Here is a 22,401-nt window from a genome sequence, read left to right on the forward strand (position 1 = left end):
GTGTGTGTGTGTGTGTGTGTGTGTGTGTGTGTGTGTGGTGGTAGTAGTTAACTGTTAATGGTCTATATACCTGGCCTATTCATCACAATTCAGCCAACTTGTATAACACGCCCCAACACACTTTACACATTAATGTTGATCATGTTGAATGCAAATTAAGAACCTGCAAATTGCTCAATCTCTCTCTCAGCTAAGAGGGTTCCTCACAGTTTTTTTTCACTGTCTTTTTTGCTATGTTTTTAATGTTGTTACTTGCTTTTCTTTTTTGCTGTATTGTTAATCATTTGTACTGTTTCTTTAAAGCACTTGTTGCTTATTCCTGCTCTGTAAAGCACTTTGAGCTGCATTTCATGTCATGAAAGGTGCTATACAAATAAAATGAATTAGTATCTAAAATTTTTAGATAGTAAGATTTTAAAATAGACAATCTACAAACTTGTAGATCTTCTAAACTTTAGGCTACTCATTTCTCAAATATCATATCATAGCACGCATATTGTATTATATGCAGTAGCACCTGAAACGGACATTGTAAGCTATACAATGATAATATTCTCTAAGATGGAGATAAATCAGGCACCCCCTTTCCTGAAATATTATTATCATGGACACAAAATACAATACATAATGCAATTGCAAAGATTAGGGCAAGACAGACAGACAGACAGACAGACAGACAGACAGACAGACAGACTACTAGTTATAGCCATTTGAGTCAAACACTGCTGTAACACTGTTATGGTGCCCATCTATGTGCATTTTTAGTGTGACTATTGTCATGGTGGTCCCCTGATCAGTGTTTCTGCCAAATTTTGTGCAGATTGGAGCAATGGTGCCCCTCTCTGGCCCTATGGGTTCCCCTTGGGGCTTGTGGTGGGCACACGTGGCCCCTGCTGGGACTATTGTCATGGCAGACCCCTGAACAGTGTTTGTTCCCAGTTTGGTGTGGATTAGAGCAACTGTGTGCCTTTATGATAGTATGAAGACATGCAGTAAGATTTCATTATACACAGTGGGTGGTTAATAATGAATACATATTTAACAGGTTACTTCAATTATACCAGTTTTACTGAATGGTCATATTCATTATTGTGTGGATGCATGTGTTGGCCTATTTTTTATAATAATAACAATAATAATCAATATTCAATTATCAATAATAATTATTATTGTGTTAGATAATACAATTATACACTTATTTTGGGTTAATGATTAATAGGCCTACAGGGGTTATTTAATTCTGCAGTTATACCTAGTGTTACTGAATGCTGTAAGCTGTGTGGATACATGTATTGGCCTAATGTTAATAATAATTATTAATACTACTAATAATACATAATAATAATAATACAAAATAATTCATCATAATTCATCATAATTCATAAAATAATAACAATAATAATGGTAATTATTATTATTATTATTATTAGTATTAGTATTAGTATTAGTATTAGTATTATTAATATTATTATTATTATTATTATTATAGTGTTGTGATTATAATGTGCAAACATTTCAATATCCTTTTTCTATATTGGAGAGCTAAATAAATACCACAAAACTTCGCTGCCTGTCTGGACAATGGACTCATTCCAATTACCCCCTGATCTGCATAAGATTCGCTGCCTGGTGCCTCAGTCGCTTTTGAGTTTTTATTGATGTTGACAAATAGCCAACAATACAATAGTGTTATTATAGATAATTATATTTAAAACGACATACCATTTAAAAAGTTGCATAAACCAATTTTGGAACAGCATACCACTCCCAGGAACGGTGCATACCGGTTTGGAAAGGCACATACCGTTTTGGAAAGGCATACCATTTAAAAAATACGGTATATGCCATTATATAAAACAACATACCATGGTATTAACCTTAAAAAGTGGCATAAACCATTTTTAGAACGGCGGGTGCCCAGTTGCCCACATGTCCCTAGTGCCCAGATGGTTTTTGTGCCCACCTCTCCAGGTGCCCACATGTCCCTAGTGCCCAGTTGTCCAGGTGCCCACATGTCCATGGTGCCCAGATGGCTTTGGTGCCCAGTTGTCAAGGTGCCCACCTGTCCAGGTGCCCACATGTCCCTAGTGCCAGTTGTCAAGGTGCCCACATGTCCCTAATGCCCAGTTGTCCAGGTGCCCACATGTACCTAGTGCCCAGATGTCTCCACCCCTAATTGCCCACTCGTCCAGGTGCCCAGATGTCCCTAGTGCCCAGTTGTCCAGGTGCCCACATGTACCTAGTGCCCAGATATCCCTAGTGCCCAGATGTCCAGGTGCCCAGTCGTCCCAAAAATATGGTGCCCAGATGTCACTAGTGCCCAGTTGTCCAGGTGCCGACATGTCCATAGTGCCCAGATGTCCCCAGTGCCCAGTTGTCCAGGTGCCCACATGTACCTAGTGCCCAGTTGTACAGGTGCCCACATGTCCATAGTGCCCAGTTGTCCACGTGCCCACATGTCCCCAGTGCCCAGTTGTCCAGGTGCCCACATGTACCTAGTGCCCAGTTGTACAGGTGCCCACATGTACCATAGTGCCCAGATGTCCATATTGCCCAGTTGTCCAGGTGCCCACATGTCCCTAGTGCCCAGATGTCTCCACCCCTAATTGCCCACCTCTCCAAGTGCCCACATGTCCCTAGTGCCCAGATGGTTTTGGTGCCCACCTCTCCAAGTGCCCACATGTCCCCAGTGCCCAGTTGTCCAGGTGCCCACATGTACCTAGTGCCCAGTTGTACAGGTGCCCACATGTACCATAGTGCCCAGATGTCCAGGTAACAGCCATAATAGACATTAATATCATTTATTTAATAGAACAACTGTGTGATGGATGACTGCAGATGAATATGATATGTTTAATATACATACAGTAACAGTAGGCTACTGTGTGATGATTGCACAAACATTCGGTTCTGTTTTCTCTGTAATAAATATGTGTGTGTAAATATCATATGTATAAGATTTTTTGAAATATATATTTAATTTATACAGATATCATAGGATTTATGATATAGATTTAAATTTGTAATTGTTTATATGAATCAGGAAGGATATATACGAAGGGGGTAGGAGTAAATACGTCTTCATTTCTTCCTATTCCTTTTTGAACATGTTGGGGATTATCCCCAAGCATTTATTTATTGTTATATATTATTTAGTTTTGCTTCATATTTTTAAATATATTATGGCTTTCATTGTTATTTGTTAATTTATCAAATCAAACCAAATTATTATGAACATAAACGCAGTTATCATCATCAACAAAATATTAATACATTTGACCACTGACCAGCTGTATGGGCTGGAAGTAATTTTTTTGGTGTTTGATCGCTCTGGGTTTGATTGCTAAAGCCTGAATGGGACGGCAAGACACGCCCCCTCATTAACATACCGTCAATGAAATACGGCATGAAATAAATGTTTAAATAAATGTTTAAATAAATGTTTAAATAAATGTTTAAATAAATGTTTAAATAAATGTTTAAATAAATGTTTAAATAAATGTTTAAATAAATAATTAAATGTTTAAATAAATAATTAAATAAATAAATAAATACGTAAATAAATAAGGAAATAAATAAATAATTAAATGTTTAAATAAATAATTAAATGTTTAAATAAATAATTAAATAAATAAATACGTAAATAAATAAGGAAATAAATACATAAATAAATAATTAAATGTTTAAATAAATAATTAAATGTTTAAATAAATAATTAAATAAATAAATACGTAAATAAATAAGGAAATAAATACATAAATAAATACATATATGTATAAATCAATAAATAAATACATACATAATTAAAAACATAAATAAAAACATAAATATAAAAATAAATGAATACATAAATAAATACATAAATATATAAATAAATAAATAAATACATAAATGGTCACATAAATGAATACATTTCGATATTTAATTGTATATTTCTTTGCACAATTATTTATTTATTTTAGCATTTATTGCTTTATAAATTCATTTATTTATTTATGTATTTATATCTAGATACGGCAGCTTTGGCATTCCATACATACGGTAACAGGAAGAGTGGGCATTAAGGAAAAGTGGGCACTTCGATAATAATTTATTTTTTAACATTTTGGACAAAATAGCGAATTTTACATTGAGGTGCCCACTCTTCCTTAGTGCCCACTCTTGTATCACCCCCAAGATACCAATGCACTCTATGACCGCAACCGCTTGCCATATTTGTCATGCTCAAGCGAGGGTGGCAGTAACCAGTGGTGTAAAGTAACTAAGTTATAAAATCCTAATAAAAAAGGTCTGGCCATCGAACTTGATGACATTAAAGGGATAGTTCACCCCCAAAATGACTTATTTTCTATCAATTACAAATCCCATGGATGGAGATTTGCATTCATGGAGGTTTTTTTGTTTTTGTCCCATTCCGGAGACAATAATTTGATGACCGGCCGGCGGCGGCTCCGGTAGGAGACTCAAAAGTGTCAACTTTGAGTCTCCTACCGGATACATTAGCATCTTTCCGCCGGTCATCAAAGTATTGTCTCAGGAATGCGACAAAAACTAAAAAATCTCCATGAATCCAATTCTTCATGGGGTGAGTAATTGATAGAACATAAGTAATTTTTTGGGTGAACTATCCCTTTAATGAAGTTAGAATATAAATCGTGCCGGTGGGCTATCCTGCGCATGCGCAGTGACATCTCTGGAACACGGAACAGAGTGTAGAAGAGAGAGTAAACGTCACGCTTTGATCTCGCCGCAAAGCGGGCCTCTATGGGCTATAGTTCCAAACATTGGAACTATCTCATTGACATAGACAGAGCACTTCCGCATTCCATTCTTACAATCAAGTCAACGCTAGTGTCATAACTCTCTTTATGGCTCTGACACGGAACACCCAGGGTTGCCATGTCCGCTTATTATAAGCGACTTTGGGCTTGTTTTTCTCTTAAGTTGCTTGTAAATATTGGTAGTTGCGGGTTGCGTTTTTTTGGGCTTGTTTCCAAAGTGCTTATTTGGGCTTGGTTCCAATGTTTTTATTTATTATTTAAACCAGTGGTTCTCAAATATTGCCATGTCATGGAGGACCCCCAAATTAATCAAATGTTTTGTGCCAGGGGAGGAAGCCCCGTACCAGATTTGTGTTGTTACTTGTTAGAATGTTTAAACATTTTATTTCAAGATATTTTTTGAAAATACCAGATCTACAGGCTCACGTAAGCTTGTAGATTGGCTATTTAAGCGCTCATGTGGTCTTTTGGGCTTGTTTTCATAGACCCAGTTGCTTATTTCTCTCACAAGACCTGGCAACACTGAAAACACCGCCATGATCGCCATTTTGCTGCAGCAATCGGCGGCGTCTGTGTTGCAGAGAGAAGCTAAAGGGAATCGCTCGATTTTGTGCTTTAGTGGTTATTATCCGAGTGGCAGAAACAATCCTACGGTCCGTACCATGGCTGACTCTCCTCCCGCAGAGCTAGATGTTGTCCCCACAGAGGGGTCCGCGGAGGTGGTGGAGGTGGAGGTCCGCAGACTGACCGAGCTGAGAGTCATCGACCTGAAGGCCGAGCTGAAGAGACGCAGCCTGGACGGGACGGGCAACAAGAGCGTGCTGCAAGAGCGCCTCAAAAAGGTCCCATTACATTAACATTAACATCACTGAATGATTCATGTACGTGTCAACGTTGACCAGTCGGTTCCCCAGAGCTCTGTACATGTGGTCAACTGAAGCTCTAGCTGGACAGTTTCCTTATTAAACGGCCGTGACTAGTTAACTAAGCTAGCTGAAGGCCCCTATATCCTTTTTTTTATAACAAGCTAAGCTAATGTAGCCATGGACGGCTCAATGCATGTGCCTGGAATGAGAACAGGAATGGTGAGGTTATAAACATGTAATTGTCAAATTAGTGAAATTACTATAATTTTCCCAGATTTTAGGGATGGGCAATGTGACATTTCTGTCCGATATCGCTATCCGATATAATAATTGCTGTTATAGCCGATAACCGATATAAACCGATCTCGATATATTCTGTATTTAAAAGAATAAAAGTAATTGTGTCCATTCTGAAAAAGGCATATAAACACTGAATAAAGCAATGCCTCTTTATTCCGAAACTAGGGATGCACGGTTAATGAAATGTTGGCCCATATGCCAACATTAACAGCTTGAATGTAGTAGTATTTGTATTTAATTTTTTTTTTTTTACATTTTCAACATAATTATCATAAAATAAAATATCGTCTAAAACCAGTATATTATTTTGATATTTGTTTGACACCGATGTTGCATTTTAAGGCCAACATCAGCCGATACCGATGTGATGACTGGTTAATTTTCCATCCCTAATTTGTATGCGTCCTGTGTCCCACCATATATGTCATGTTGTTAACTGCAGTGTTTAGCTGACCCTGCGGATGTGTGTGTGCAGGCAATCGAGGAAGAGGGCGGCAATCCGGATGAGGTTGTCGTTGCTCAGGATCAGACTCCGAAGAAATCCACACCAAAACGGGCAGCCAGAGGTAAACGCACACAGATTGAGTTAATATTTTGTGTAGAGCCTATTTTGAATTGCCTTGTTGAAATATGCTGTATATGTCATAAACATGCCTTGCCTTTTTCAAGACCGCCATGAAAGACTCAAATATTGTTTTATAGATGCAAGGCCAGACACTGATGGAGACAGCCCTGCTGAGGAGGATGCTGGTGATGGACAGGTGAGTTGATTAAAGGGTGATATCCAATAATCTTTCGCATAAATATTGCTAATGTATTGCAATACTTGTGCAAGAAGAAATGAGCTTGTCCTGGCTCCCTTGAAGCTATAGAGTACCTGACGTCACTCCCCCTACCCCTGGGTCACGGGCCTACGGCGTCATTTTTTCTCTTGAAAATCCCATAGAGAAATCTTAGATTGTGTCATATAAGAACTGTGTTCCAAAAATAAACAAACCACCTGGGTGATTTAGTCAGAAATGTGACTATGTGTCATTTATAATATTGAGTTACATTTGATAACGTTTGTGTTTGGAGAAAAAAGTATTTTCTTACCCTTTTGGATAAATTAGTACTTTTTCACCATCAGTTGATGCTTCATATCCATTATGAATAAAATCGCCCGGCTGATTTGTTTATTTCTGGAACACAGTTCTTATATGACCGATCTAAGATTCCCCAACGCTGTGACCCAGGGGGATAGCGCCCGTTAGCGGCAGTGATGTTAGACTTCAGTGCTCTATTGCAGGAAACTAGATCAGGGGTTCCCAAACTTCCTTTCGTTTCTCCTGAGCTCTACATGTCACCCCCTGCAGGACGAGAATCCAGATGAACACACTAACATACACGAGATGGACATCCTTGACATGAGCGTCGTAGACGACGCAGAGAACGATGACGGAACACCTTCAGTCAAAGATGAGGAAGAGGAGGAGAAGTTGCTCACCATGGAAGACAGCGAAAACTCCGGCATAAAAGATGAAGAGCTGGACAATGGCACAATGGAGTCAGAGGCGAAACCCAAAGTTAAAGAGGTGAGAGACTGGGTCACATGGCCTCGTATACAACACAGGTTTATACTGTGTATCTAAATCCAGTAAGACCTGAGGCCGATTCTACTAATGCCTTCTAAATCAGTAGTTCTCACACTTAAATTTTCACCAAAAATGTTCAAAAATAGCAGATGTACAAGCTTGAATATCTGCTATTTTTGAATAGCCTGGTTTTAATGGGTTAAAGAAGTCATGAAATGGCTTTTTTATTTAGTTTCCCTCTGAAACGGAGGTGTGTTGTGCCTCAACCGGTCACAGTCTCAGCTGACCGTCCTGTCCCCTCGTGCTATGGGATAATGTAACTGCACCAGCTACGGTCTGTGCGCGCGTGTAAGAGAGGGCCACTGCTGAAGCACGCTTGTTAAAGACCTGGTGAAATGGCTTTTTTGGTCATTTTATTTTGAAATTTTAGTCTGCAACGTTGTTTCAACCAATCAGATGGTCCCATTCAGTGTTTGTATAGCCTGTCACTCATGCTGCCCAAGGTAGAGTGAGAGGCCCAATGTACGTTGCTTATTTCTAACCTAAAAAAGATTCCGATACATATTCTAGTGTGCTGATTAAGTTTAAGATGAGTAATACACCGTCTGGAGTCTGGACGTCATCTTGACTGAGATTCAAAATGGAGTAGCTCTGTGATTAAAATCAGCAGAGAGATCATCACGAGTGAATGGTGTTGCTCGCAAAAATAGCCGCTCCACAAGTATCTCGACGTGTTTTGCGTGTGAGCCTGTAGATCGTCTATATACGGCGGGTGACACCATCGGATTAATAGATTAGCATAATGATACTAATTTAGTCTACGTGATGTTGTTGTCCTCTCCACTTGTAGTAGCTCATTAAAAGTTATTTCTGTCAGACTAGTTCCAACAAAGTACTCATGACTGCAGATAGGGACTCTTCTTGTAATCGTTTTATAAGCATAACATCCTTAAATCTTAAGCTGATTGTTTAATTGCTGTAAATTAAACGTTGAAGTGATGTTTTTCTTTGCGACAGTGCCTCCACCTCTTCCCCCACACACGTGTGAGGCGTAGTGACATAAGGTTAATTTGGTAACAAAATTAAGGGAACATTTTGGAAATATTAGCTTCTTTTTTTTACTGAACTGAAACCGTGACCCAAAAACTGAGGTTTGAATCGAACTGTGGGATAACTGAACTGTTGCACCCCTAGTGGGTGGGTAGAGTATGCTTATTTGCTTACTTGCTGCAGTAATTCACTAGCATAACCTTAAGAACTAATATGTGCCGGTTGCGCTTGTTGGATATTTGTTTAATTGTATAATTGATTATTCCTCTTGATTTATGTCTAAACAGATGACCGAGTCCAAGATCAAAGACGAAGATGAAGACCAGACATGTTTATCACCCAAAGAGGTATCATTTTCACAGATGTTATGTGTAAAGCTTAGAGATGTACCAATACCATTTTTCCCCTTCCCGATACTGATTCCGATATATTTATATAACTTGCGTTTGATATCCGATACCAGTGTGTAATGGGAAAAAAATCTAGGACAGTGATTTTCAAAGTGGGATCAAGGGACCCTCAGGGTTACCTGCGGAGGTTCCAAATGGACTCTTACAGGGTCTGTAACTCTGAGAGTGTACAAATAGAACCAAATGGACCCTTATAGGTCTGTAACTCTGAGAGTGTACAAATGGACCCTTTTATAGGTCTGTAACTCTGAGAGTGTACAAATGGAACCAAATGGACCCCTACAGGTCTGTAACTCTGAGAGTGTACAAATGGAACCAAATGGACCCTTACATGGTCTGTAACCCTTACGGGTCCATTTGGTTCCATTTGTACACTCAGAGTTATGGGGGTCCTTCAAATTTAAAAAGTTTGAGAATCACTGATCTAAGAATAAATAAAAGTTCCATTAATAATTGTTGAAGTGCATCTGCAAGTTAGTAAAATAATAATGTAATGGTACAGTAATAGTAAACAGTAGTGGAACATCAACTGAAGCATTCAAAATACAAAATTATTGATTACTGTAAATGACATATCATCATGTGATACATTACGGGGTATTGGAATGGCATAGACTGGCATACTCACCGTTTCCGCAGCTTTTCCGATACTGGTATCGGTAACGGAACAACTCTAGTAAAGCTACTCATGTAAAATGTAATGCTAACATAGCCATAAAATGACATAATAAAATGTTTATTTTTGTTTTAGGCACAAGAAAATGATTCAGATGTCAAGGACAAAGAAGAAACAGGTACTACTGAAAACGGGTTGGAAATGCACTTGAACGCAGACCTGTCTTTTTACAGTGGTGTGCTTGAAATGCAATCCTTGAGTGTAAATTCAACCAGGAAGGGAGACTGGAAACCCAAAGGGAATTGCTGGCCATGTGTTGAAAGTTGGTTAACCATCCGTAAGAAATGTTTTCTTCGATAAGCGTATCAATATACGTTTTTTAGCTATAACCAAATGGTGGTGAACAACTTGATGCACATTGGCAGCAATCAATTGTCAAGGTCAGGGAGGTTTTAGTTGTTGACGGTGATTGCAGTGTTTCCAGGTTGCCCCACGAAGAAAAGACCAAGATGAAGAACAACCGTCAAGCCTCATCAAAGAACAATAGCGTTTTTAAAGACCGAATTATGAATACACTGGAAATGAAACTAATGGACTTGATATACGATGGACTTGATATCAAAACTCTCATCATGTTCTCAACATGAGTGGACGCTAATCAAGTAAGACCGAAAGAAGACCGACTACATCAATGTGCCTCCACTGCTGATCTTGTGGGTCTCTTCTGGACTGAACTCTTCAGTCCGTCCGAACTCTTCAGGTGAAATGTTGAGTCGAGTGTTTAAACGTGAGTGGATGTCTTAATCCCTATGGTTGTTTGCTCCCCCTATCTCAGCCTTTGGGTTCCATTTCCAGTCTCCCGTTAGGATGTGCCCCATCCTTATGATGCTAGAGCTAAGAGCACAGGCCAGGGGTCTGTGACCTTCCTAATCCAGGCTTGCCAAGTTCCTTCGTTAACCATTGCTGTGTTTCAGAAGTGATTAAACTGTGCCATTCTATTCCTGTTAAATCCGTAGAAAATGACAAAGTAGCCGGGTCTTGTATATCTGAGCCGCTTAACGAAGATCGCCAGCAGATCCAGGAGGCGGCTATTGAAGAAGATCAAGCTGCCACCACTGATGGAGGGGAAGACACTGTGAGTGACATTGGCAACAAAGGGGACGGCGAGGCCGCCTCAGATATTGCGGTTGATAAGGACGCTATGGAGACTGATATAAAAGAGTCTGGGGACACGCAAAACGTCCCAGAAGAGACAGTTGAAAGCGAAAGCATTCAAGCCGTTAGTGTAAGCGAACAGGGCCCCGCGGGCGAAACGGTCGATTCAGAAAATGACTCTAAGAAGGTCGAGGAAGAAGAGAAGAAGACAGAAGACATAGCTGATGCAGATACATCCTCGGCAGCGAAAGAGTCCTCTTCTGTTGAGGGTGATGATCAGAAAAAGAGGTTTGTTGCTTTCTGTCTACTAGAAACCAAAATGGTTATCTCTGTTGCATTGGCTCCCTTGAACTAGCAAAATTTGGGTGCTCTTTTGGAGGCAAAAAAAGGTCTGTGCATTTGTCCGAAAAGTTTGTCATTGTTTACACTCCCCCTAACCCCCTATGTCACCGTTTAATGAGTAATGCAATGGAATACTCTTTGGGCTTAGGTCCATCCATTCACTGTTAAATTACTCAGTGTGTACTCTAAAAGCCATGATAAAAGTTTTGAACTATAAAAGCCATGGTAAGTATAAGTTCCTGGATGAGAAGAGAACAGCGCTGTCCTCACTGCTGCATATTTATTTGTTTGTTTTGTTTGTCTCTAGCCCTGAGGAGAAAGATGGCAAGGACGACTCAAAAGAAGAAAAAAGTAAGTGTAGGGGATGGTGGGCATTAGTGCTGTCAGTTTTCCTCTATAAACCTATTCGAAATGCTTTATTATTTTTGATATATAAAATGTTATATTTATAATTGTATAACATTATTTATAGTTGTACAATAATAAACACCCACTTACAAATGCAATAATAACAGGCTACACAAAATTGTGAAACCAATTATATTAGTTAGGTATAACTAATATATATATATTAGTTTCAGGGTTTTCTTTATGAGAGGAGAATAATATTTGGCTACAACTTCTTACCGGCCATCCGAGAGAAAAAGAATAACGTAGTAACATGGTGGCCAGTGGCTTGTCAATAGAAAAATTCCATTGACCACATATGTAGGGGTGCAGTGAAGTAACTAAAACAAATTTTCCGGTGGAATATTTTCTTTTCTGGCAAAAAGTATATTTTGTGGGATGCTCAGATTGTTCCCACTAAGGAAATCAGGCTTTCAACATATTAAAAACCGTCTTCGTTTTGGTGAGCATCGAAAGTGTATTAAAATGTTTTACTACAGCCGAGAGGCTGCGCTACCGAGGGTAGCGCATCGCCACCAGGTAATGGCCAAAAAGTCACATAGCGTTATGGAGAACTCCTAACACTATGGACCAGAACTGTGCCGGTCTCAATCATCCAAACGGTTACATCACCAAGTGTGTCGAGTGTGTCATTTCGGTTTTCCTTGTACCTGGTCATGTGACCCGAATAACCAATACATCATGACAACGACGTTCATATTAACTTGCTGAGTGCAGTGCATGCACTCAAACTTTATTGTTGATCATGCGTGACGCAAGGTTATTATAGTTAACTAAAACTAACGAAATAACGAAAACTAAAGGTGAAAAAACATTTCAGTTAACTAAACTAAATAAAAACTAAAAGAAAAAAGAAAAACGATAACTAACTGAAACTATATTGTGTGTTTACAAGAAAAACAATAACTAACTGAAACTATATTGTGTGTTTACAAAACTAACTAAAACTAACTGAAATTATAGTCAAAATGCCCTTCGTTTTAGTTTTTGTCAATATCTATAAGCCTTTTAGATTTAAATTAATTTTCATTTCCCCTGCGCAGTTCTACGTCAGTTGCAGTCACCGTTGGTCCGCTGACGTAGTCGCCCCAAAACACCGTCGCCCGAGGGCAAATCCGGCGGTATTAGAATCACTGGTACGCGAAAGAATTGGGGGCGAGCGTGTTTTGGGGCGAGTTACTCCGGTTGTTTTCAATGTGCATCGTAGCACGTGAGCAGCACTGACTGACTGACTGACTGACAGCACGGCACTGCACGTTGCTTTTTTCAAACGATTTGTTTACCTTTTATAGCCTACATTTTGAAAACTTGTGAAATGGGACATTCTGCATAATGAGTACTTTTACCTTTGTTTGTAATTTTGATACCAATACTTTTGTGCTTTTACTCAAGTACATTTTGAATTCCGGACTTTTACTTGTAACAGAGTATTTCTACATTGCAGTATTGATACTTTTACTTAACTCTATAACTGCCGTTTATAAACGTCTTTGAGAAATTAGCTGTTGCCTGCCAAAGACGTTTAAAAACGTCCTGAAAAAAAATAAAAATAAAAAACTTTTTTCAAAAAAAAAAAAATCTAAAAAGATTCTCTAATTATTTAGTATTGACACCTTTTCGATATTCCAAACGAATAAGGAGATAACAATTTCAAAAGATTTGCTGCTCCATCCACTTCAATGTTAAAATTGAAACGGACAAACAATTAGTCATCAAACAACACATGACAACAAGGTCAAATTGACCTCGTTGACATTTGTGAAACCACACCTGAATCTCATCTGTGATTAGAAATTTTCTGGGGATCAATCATACTTGAGAAAAATATTTTGTGGCTATGCGAAAAGGTACCAAAATCGGTCAAAACCCTGGCAGAGGCTACAGACTGTTCTGAAAAAACTCTGGCAGGGTAAGAGTTAAGTAACAAATGTGAGTACTTTTTCCACCACTGATAGCGAGTACCTTGACAAGGCAGCCTCTCTGAGCACCTCAGAAACCTGAGACCCCTGGACCCTGTGTGTGTCATGAAAGGGTTTATGTTCATATATTGTATGGCTATTTTGATTTATACCAGGCACACAGTACATGTTGCACTTAAGGCTGCTATCTTGTGGACTGTTGTGTGGATGGTTGATTGTCAAACAGTAACTGAATAACATATATTTTTAAATGGTATCTTTTGTTTTAGTTTTTATCACACAATACTTACTTTGACCTTTTGAATCCTGCACCTGACAAAAAACCTAAAGTATGAAAAAAAACTAGAACTAACACTAAAACTAATAAAAACTAAACTAAAACTAAGCTTTCTCACAAAAATAGAAACTAAATAAAAACTAGCAAACCCGCTCTGAAAACTAACTAAAACGAACTGAATTAGATTTTTTTCGGTCCAAACTAACTAAAACTAACTGAATTAGAAAAAAATGTCAAAACTAACTTAAACTATAATGAAAAATCCAAAACTATTATAACCTTGAGTGATGAAAGCATTTGTTTTCACATCGGCAGGTCAGGAAATAACGTAAATACATTTTTCTTTCATATTCGAATTATTTTTGAATCACGAATTTCGTTCTCACAGCACTAGTAGACTTATCCTTTTTATTCCCCACTATTTCTGTGTGTGTGTGTGTGTGTGTGTGTGTAGTCTCTGGAGGCAGTGATGGAGCTAGCAGTAGCAGGAATCTGTGGGTCAGTGGTCTGTCCACCACCACCAGAGCGACTGATTTGAAGACCCTCTTCAGCAAGTATGGCAAGGTAAGTCCATTACCAACATTGGCAATGATTGAATTGAATATGCCTTAATTTCCATGCAATTGTATTAAGTTTTGCAGCAACATGAGCTTACATTCACACTGAGGTTGCTGGGATCACTGGGTGCCACCGTGCCCAGATACTTCATCTGTTCCATTATTTGTGCATAATGTGGATGTGATTGCAACAGTGACGCAGAAAGTTGTCTTCATTGTTCTCACTTATGTTCCTCACCTTGTTTACCACTCCCTAATTTTTTTGGCTTTCCTCTCTTCTCCCACTCCATTCAGGTTGTTGGAGCCAAGGTGGTGACCAATGCCAAAAGCCCTGGGTCTCGCTGCTTCGGCTTTGTCACTATGTCCTCCACAGAGGAGGCCACCAAGTGTATTACTCACCTTCATAGGACGGAGCTGCATGGCAGGATGATCTCTGTGGATCGGGTAGGTGTTGTGGACTTTTGTATAGTTTTTTTTTTGGTCATGTGGTTGGAGGATATCTAGTGTTATGCTAGGTTTGATAGAAGCTAATTGTTCTTTACTGGGCTGTCAGCCACATTTTTTTTTCCTGCAGTAGAAAATAGAAGATCTACAAGCTCACAACCCTTGTGGTGAAACTATACAATAGGGCTTAAGTGGTTAATCAGTGGTTGATTGTATAGGAGGAGTTGGGAGATGGGCCTTGAAGAGGATGGTTGGGAGGGTGTCCAGGAAACAGGTTGAGGACTTTAGTGGTTGCAACCGGGGGAATAGGTCAGTTTGAGTGATGTCTTGGAATGAGTTGAAGGACTGATTAGTCGTAGCAGGGAGTTGAGTTTGGGCCTGCAACACTAATGATATATTTCTCCATTTCCACTAAGCACGGTGAAAGTAGACGAGTGAGGTATTCCGTACATGTACGATTATGATATATTATTGTTATATTTCTCCATTCCCTTAATTTTGCAGGCCAAAAATGAGCCTGCTGGAAAGAAGCCAGCAGACAAGAATGACGTTAAGAAACCTGGCAGTGACAGGAGACATTCCACAGACTCAAAGTAAGATCATCTAAGGCTGAGAAACATTTGAAATTTAACTGTCATATTTAGTATTTGCATTAAGACTGAAAAACATTTTTGAAATATTGCCATGTAGTCATAGCCTGGAATCCAGACTGATTCCTACGTTCAGTGTTTATTTTCCTCACTTAGCTTCACAGTCTGGTAAGCCTCCTATCTCCGTGCACAAAGGGGAGCAAATGGTAGCGAATCAGTTTGGATTCCAGGCTAACGTATTCATTCATGTGTACAACTAATTCCCATTTTTTGTATTGGTCCTGAGAGAATTAACTATATAGTAGCAGTATCATTAACTACTAAATCAGAGCTATAGTCGTCTTGGGGTTTGTTCACACAGGGTTTTGCTCATCTACAAAATGGTGATGTGACATGCTGACCTACTCTAGTTAATTGGACAGAATGACATACATGAGGCACAAACAAACCAATCCTTCTAAATCTAATGTGGTGTTACTTCTTCCAGGTCTGATGTCAAATCTGAGGGTGAAGGAAAAGACGGCAAAGGTGAGTCAATGAATGGATACTAACTGTATCGCCAGTCTAAAATGTGATGAGCATCTTCCTGAATATGACCTGTGGTTGTTTTTGTAGCGCGTAATGAGAGGACTGTGGTGATGGACAAGTCCAAGGGAGAGCCCGTTATCAGTGTGAAGACAAAAGGCGAAGGCAAGGAGCGAGTAAGTCACTAAAATACGCATAACTCAGAAATGGTACAATGCTACATAGCATAAAATCTGATAGATTATCCCCTTGAACGCACGCAGACAATACTTATTCCATAATGCTATAAGCCTTTTCATCACTGTTCAGGTCAATAAAGAAGGAAAAAAAAATTGTTGCCATACGTACATACTTGATTTTAGTCAAAAAGCACAGCACTCAAAGTTTGAACTCATTCTCATTCCCCCTCCTACCTACCCTCTTCCTCTCCTCATCTAGAGCACTAAGAGTCGGGATCGCAAGTCACCCAGTAAGGAGAAGAAAGACATCCTGTCATTTGACCAGATCAAGGAGCAGAGGGAGAGAGAAAGGCAAAGGCAGCGAGAGAGAGAGATCAGGGAGGTGGAGAGACGTAGACACTCTGGGTATGTAGCATCTGTTAAATGAACTACATTACAAACATACTTTATTCATTTGTTTTTGCCACTGATTTTTTTTGTTATGTATTGTTCCTCCCAGAGACCGAGACAATCGCGCTAATAGAAGCAATAGTCGTGAAGGAAATCGTGATGGCCGTACAGAACGCGAACGCATCCGTCTGTTCCGGGAGAGAGAGGAGCGTGAACGCTTGATAAGGAAGAGGAAGTGGCTGGAGGTAAACTAGGTTTTATTTATGTATGAACATAGGAAATATTTATTTATAGATACTCAAAAGCCATTGCTTTTCATTACATGAACGTGAAATAAGACTGAATGAGGTTCATAGTCTGGTGCGTGTGCACACCCCATATCCCTGCCTCTTTGGACCAAAGATTCTGTGGCTGAAACATAAAACCTGCATTCAATCGTGTCATGTTGACAACCTTTCTAAATTCATTCATTAATGAACTGTGGCCATGTTCATCCGTATAGGTGGAGAAGCAACGCCTTGACGCCGACCGCATGGAGCGTGAGTTCCTGGAGCGCGAGAGGTTGAGAATAGAGTATGAACGTCGCCGTGAGCAGGAGAGGATCCACCGGGAGAGAGACGAGTTGCGGCGGCAGCAGGATCAGCTGCGCTTCGAACAGGACCGCCGCGGTGTGAAGAGGCCTTACGACATGGACGGCAGGTAAAGAAACATCAGCCTAGTTGAAGCTCATCAGGAAGAAGCTACGGGACTATTATTTATGAAGTTGTCAGTCAATTGAGATGAATTGAATCGTTGAGCCCAACGTGTATGATCCATGGATGTTCTTATTTCTAACTTGCGTGGTTGTTGCTGCTTGCTGCTGTGCAGGAAAGATGAGTGGCCAGAGAAGCGGATAGGTGTGGAGGACCGGTTCAATCGCTACCAAGACTTTGACCACCGTGGCCGTTACGGCCAAGAGGATGGGGCATTGGACAGGCGGGACACCTCGCGTACCCTGAGTGGAGACAGAGATGGCCAGGTTAGAGGCTTTGAAATGTATTGTGGTTCTTAGGTTGTGTGGGTAGTACGTAAAAAAAACTATTTTTTTCCTTATGTCCCAAAGTCATAGATGAACACAAACATTGAACAATCCCATTAACACTACTATCATATAAACATTGTTTCTGAGAAATCTGTCAGACAATTATCCCAAAATTTGAAGCCAGCCATTCTCATTATCTGTTCTGTCCTTGCCATGACTTAGCTTGATCCCGTTCTGTGTTTTTCCCCCGGTAGCACTTCTCAGACAGGTCAGACAGCAGACACAGCAGGGATTCCTGGAACACAGGCTACGACAACAAGCGCTTGAACTCAAGGTTAGTTCTTTGCAGGTGGCTGCAGTTCATGCGTCAATCGTCATCTGTCTTCTAGTCTAGTTGTAGTTGTCAACTAAATTGTATTTTCCCGGGCCATGATGGCGTCGTAATGCCTGATATGTACTTGGCTGCATGCCGAAAATAGCTGATCTCCTAGCTCACAACATGAGCTTGTAGATCGGCTATCTGCACCAGCGCGCAACCATGCATAAAATGGCTTGTCTTAGTTCTACTGGATCTCTTCTCCACTGGTCCCTCCCTAACATTTTCATCTAGTTTCTATTTGGCAAAATTGTCAATATATGTATTCATAGTTACGTTTTTATTTACCGGTAGTTTTTGTCAGTGTAAAACTGCATGACACAAATGCCTTATTTTCCAAGTGAAAAAAAGTAATGTTTTTGACTTGACATAACACTTTTGTCAAGCATTTAGGTGAAGTTGGTGCTTAATATGAAATATCTCAAATATCTGTCATCTTTTAGAGATGGAGGCCGTGACTGGGAGTCTGGGCGGAAGATGGACGGAGACAGATCGTGGCAAAGTAAGAATATGTTTTTCTTACTGTGGGTTCACTTTTTTATGCCATGTAGCACTTAGAGATTTGTGTCAAATATAAAGTGCGTTACAAATAAAATGTTTAATTATTATTACAATGGGCATAGCTTTGTCACCGGCTGTTCACACCGGTGTTCTGGCAACTACCCTGCATTTAGAATTCCACATGACCCTTAACTAATTTTAGTATTGTAAAGAACTCAATCCTGAGAAATAATGCAGTTGGGCATTCTCCATGCATGCAGAGCAGTAGCCTGGCATGGCCAGACTAATATCACTGCGTAGATATTAGTCTGGAATCTTTGTGTGGAACCTGCATTTCAGAGGGGCAAATTAAAAAAATGCCCCTGGTGATAAACCTGCCCCATATTTGCATACTGGGCCTTGATTGGCCCCTTACAACTTCAGAGGGAGAGAATTCCAATCTGTTTTGAGAGGGGCCAGACCTAATCTGCCAAGGGCATTTTTGTTTTGTTGCAATGGCAGATTCTTCTGGAACCAGGCTAACAGAGCAGAGCAAGACCAGTAACCCAAGTAATCATTACATTATAATAAAGTCTCTTATTTAATATTTATCATGGACTAGACCGTTTCTCTTATAGCTTAGTCATGAAATTAGTTGATAGCTGTCTTTTTTATTATTATCTAGCAACCCATTTAGACGGGAACCCCTATATGTAACTGTACCTTTCAATCCAGGAACCCCTTTTGGGGTAGTTGTTGCTATGTACAGTATATAGCAACATACTTCTTTTTGTAATTTTTTAATAAATATTTGAAGTTTTTCCGAAAACTTTGGTCAGGATTTAGAAGGCGTTTTTAGAACCGGCCTCAAGTCTAAATGGGTTAAAAGTTGTAGTGTAATGTTACAATTGGGTCCAAATTGTGTTCTTTGCAATGTGAATATTACACCATGTCAATGCTCAAACAATATATTATAAACTATTTTGGCTTCTACTTCAGTCAGCATTAATACATTTTTTATTCCATATCCACATTATTGTATTGATTGTGCAACATGATCTAAAAACTCTAGTTTTCTAGCTCTGAATGGTTTTCAGCCGTACAGTACTCTGATTGCTGACTTGTGGTCCGTGCCTGATGTCCTGTTCATCTTTTCTAGGTAGAGATGGTGCTATCCCAGGCCAGAGCCACATGACCCGAGGAGGAATGGCAAGGTGATTAGAGGCTGATGTCTTGGGAGTCAGAGAGAGTGTGTGGTGGTGGCATGGAGGATCTAATTACCTTGTAGCATTAAATTCATAAGCCTTTGTATTCATTGTTTTCAAAGAAAACTGTTGCAGAGCTGTAAATAACTTGCAACAGAATGCATGAATTAAAACCAATGAAGATTTGACTACAGGCAGTTGTCTTCCACCTCATGCAAGATTACTGTCTTACTTATTTATTACATCGTTTAATCATTTCCATTTATGTCATCTTGAATCTTAAATTCTTGAATTCTTATTGAATCATGTTCCTTAAAGATTATACTGGTGTCTTTCAAACTAAAGTGAGTATAATGCTGTCCTTTTTCCCCCCCCCTCCGTCTCCAGCCGTGGAGGAGCTTACATGAACACGGGAACATCCCAGTCTCTTTCTGGAGCTTTGAACAGACAGAACCAGATGAACCAGATGCAGGGCAGTGGACTTCAGGGTGGTGGGGCCTTTGGGCGACGGTACTGAGACGTCTTGTCTGAAAATGTGTTTGTTTTTTGTTGATCTCAAGCTGCCACATTGGAGACTTTATTATTATTTCTCACCACCAGGGTTCTAGAGGTTTTGGATCCATTCATCTCCATGTCAGTTTTCCTATATCATACTGTAGCTCTTTTCCCCCATTGTGTTTGAGTACTCATTTACCTGGTATATAGATCATTTAGATGAGTCTTCTCTACTTCTCATGGGCCCTCATATTAATTAGGCCATGGACCCCCATTTGATACAAATTTAAATATCTGGGACCCCAATCAACACTGTAAAATTATTGGTGTTAATTTAACTCTGAAAGCGTACTAATGGAACCAAATGGACCCTTACTGTGCTCCCACACCAAAAGCGATTTGATCGTACAGTATGTCGTCACCAAGTCTCAGTCGCCAAAGCCTGAAAAGCTCTCGCATCAAAAGCGACAAGGGCATGGATTCATTGTTTTTGAGGAAGTGGAGTGCTGAGGAGCTTGTGTGGAAAGCGATCTATATATTTAGTACATCCAAAAATAGTTCATGATATTTTAGGTGAGAAATGGACAATTTCATTTCACATTTGCAACAGCTAGTTTCACATTTTGTAAACACAATTCAGGAGCTGTTTACCTACAGTACAGTATGAATACATTAAAAAAACTTAACAAAACATCTACCATCTGCATGGATTTAAGTTCTCAGTCGCCACGATTGATTTCAGTCTTTTGGATTCCATAGAAGTCAGCATGTCACACACGGAAAATAGGCGATCTACAAACGGGTCACCCTGCAACACGTAAGCTTGTAGATAAATTAAAACGTATTTGAAGTGGTGATACTAGCAATAGAATATATGTTCAATCCCCCAGAAAACCCTTATTGATCGCTGATAATTCATAAAATCAATCAATCAAATCAGCCTCAATCTGAAGTTTCTGGTTTGCTATATGGCTACCAAGACGTCCTAACTTAACATATTGTGCCAATTGCTCATGAAACACAGCACTAGTGCGTGTGTGTGGGGCTCCTTTCATGCTGTTTCACAAATGGCAGATTAAGACTTGGCCCCTAAAATGTTTCAGTCGTGAGATCTTATTTTGCTTTAATCCCTGCATCTGATTGGCTGTTACTTGAATCTAGTCTCTGCTCATTTACATTAAGTAAAATGAGCTCGACTTGGCGACTTGGGTCGCCAAGTCGTGGCGACATTGCAGCCAGGCGTTTCATCACTCCGAAGTTGTTCAGTCATCATAACCTAACAGTGTAGTGTAGTGTAGACAGCAGCCATTGGAAATACATGGTGTGAGTGCACAGTTACAGTCCATTTGGTTAATAACTACAGCAATAATTTATCTGGAGACCCCCTCAAACAACTTCAAGGACTCCTGGTGGCCCTCTGTCCCCATGTTGAGAATCAGTGATTTAGATAAAATAACCTTGTTTTTTTTTTTACACCTCAGCTGTCAGCTTGCAAATGCCAGCTCTGTTTTGAGTTGAACTGTTTCAATTAGAAGTCATGGGCACTGACCTCTCTCCCTGCCTTCTGTATGGGTTTCTGTCTGAAAGTTTTTTGAAAGCCCCCACCACACCTAATGTGTTCCTGTTTGCCTGTCACAATTATATTGAAGTGCAACTTGTCTGCTGCATGTAAATTGCTCTCAAATGCCTCTGTGAATTTCAGACTGTGTTTTTATTCTCTTGTCGTGTAATTTGTATTCGAAGAAGTGGGCAGTAAAACTTGACTGTATAAGACGATGCATTTAAAATGCCACGAGTAACGTTCAGATGATCATACCTTATTCAGTTTTTTTTCCTTTTTCAGATGATTACATTTCCTATTTTATGTACTTTAAATTTCATTTGTGCGAGTGATAAATTGGTGTAAGAAATGTTCAAGTAAGTCTTACGAACAAACAAATCTGGTTAATTTATAACTGTATAACAACATTTTTGGTAAAAACCATCAAACCAATCCTGTACATAAAAGCTTCTTTTTTTTTTTACATTGTTACTTGGTTCACTTGAATATGTTCAGTGAAGAGCCATAGTAGTGGTGACGAACCAGTGATGTAACAAAATTAGTTGGATTTAATTGCTGCTTACAATAAAATATTTTTCATTTCATTCCTGCTGTGGAACTACCGGTACTTGGAATATCAATTGACATGCTGATCTGCTACATTGACTACATTTAATCTCAACATAGTATGAGTACTAGTGAACATTCAATACAGCAAGCAGAAACTGACCGTAGGGATATCCTACATGTTGATGTACAAGACATAATTATGTGTATGTCCGTATTCATAATAAATATAGCTTCACTACACATCTAATATTGTTGCTGCCGGGCAGAAAGCTCTTATCTCTATATTTCAACTTTTTGATTCCTTTGTAAATGAATGCCCTATTTTGTGATA

General features: G+C 39.4%; 1 protein-coding gene across 4 annotated transcripts; it reads left to right on the plus strand.

The window, feature by feature from the left end:
* The first annotated feature begins 5,328 nt into the window (after positions 1-5,328).
* On the plus strand, positions 5,329-22,105 carry safb (scaffold attachment factor B). Of its 4 annotated transcripts, none has more exons than XM_080431798.1 (22): positions 5,329-5,623; positions 6,390-6,513; positions 6,650-6,708; positions 7,303-7,521; positions 8,859-8,918; positions 9,733-9,775; positions 10,614-11,040; positions 11,402-11,445; positions 14,153-14,262; positions 14,550-14,699; positions 15,204-15,292; positions 15,777-15,817; positions 15,905-15,990; positions 16,253-16,398; positions 16,493-16,628; positions 16,886-17,082; positions 17,251-17,401; positions 17,659-17,738; positions 18,224-18,282; positions 18,783-18,830; positions 19,420-19,474; positions 19,853-22,105. In XM_080431798.1, the coding sequence occupies exons 1-22, from the start codon at positions 5,444-5,446 to the stop codon at positions 19,980-19,982; spliced, it is 2,634 nt and encodes an 877-aa protein (XP_080287924.1). In that variant the 5' UTR covers positions 5,329-5,443; the 3' UTR covers positions 19,983-22,105. The 4 variants fall into 4 exon arrangements, with proteins under 4 accessions (XP_080287924.1, XP_080287925.1, XP_080287926.1 ...); XM_080431799.1 differs by having other exon boundaries at positions 6,423-6,513; XM_080431800.1 differs by lacking the exon at positions 18,783-18,830.
* The last annotated feature ends 296 nt before the right edge of the window (positions 22,106-22,401 follow it).

Source organism: Gymnoscopelus braueri (assembly GCF_963280865.1).
Source record: "Gymnoscopelus braueri genome assembly, chromosome: 6".
In the NCBI taxonomy this organism is placed as follows: Eukaryota; Metazoa; Chordata; class Actinopteri; order Myctophiformes; family Myctophidae; genus Gymnoscopelus; species Gymnoscopelus braueri.

Bases quoted from the DNA above. Each gene is read 5' to 3' on its own strand.
- safb (XM_080431798.1), top strand. From the start codon at position 5,444: ATGGCTGACTCTCCTCCCGCAGAGCTAGATGTTGTCCCCACAGAGGGG. The intron at 17,402-17,658 runs GTTAGAGGCTTT...TTCCCCCGGTAG, and splicing joins GTGGAGACAGAGATGGCCAG to CACTTCTCAGACAGGTCAGA. The intron at 19,475-19,852 runs GTGATTAGAGGC...CTCCGTCTCCAG, and splicing joins ACCCGAGGAGGAATGGCAAG to CCGTGGAGGAGCTTACATGA.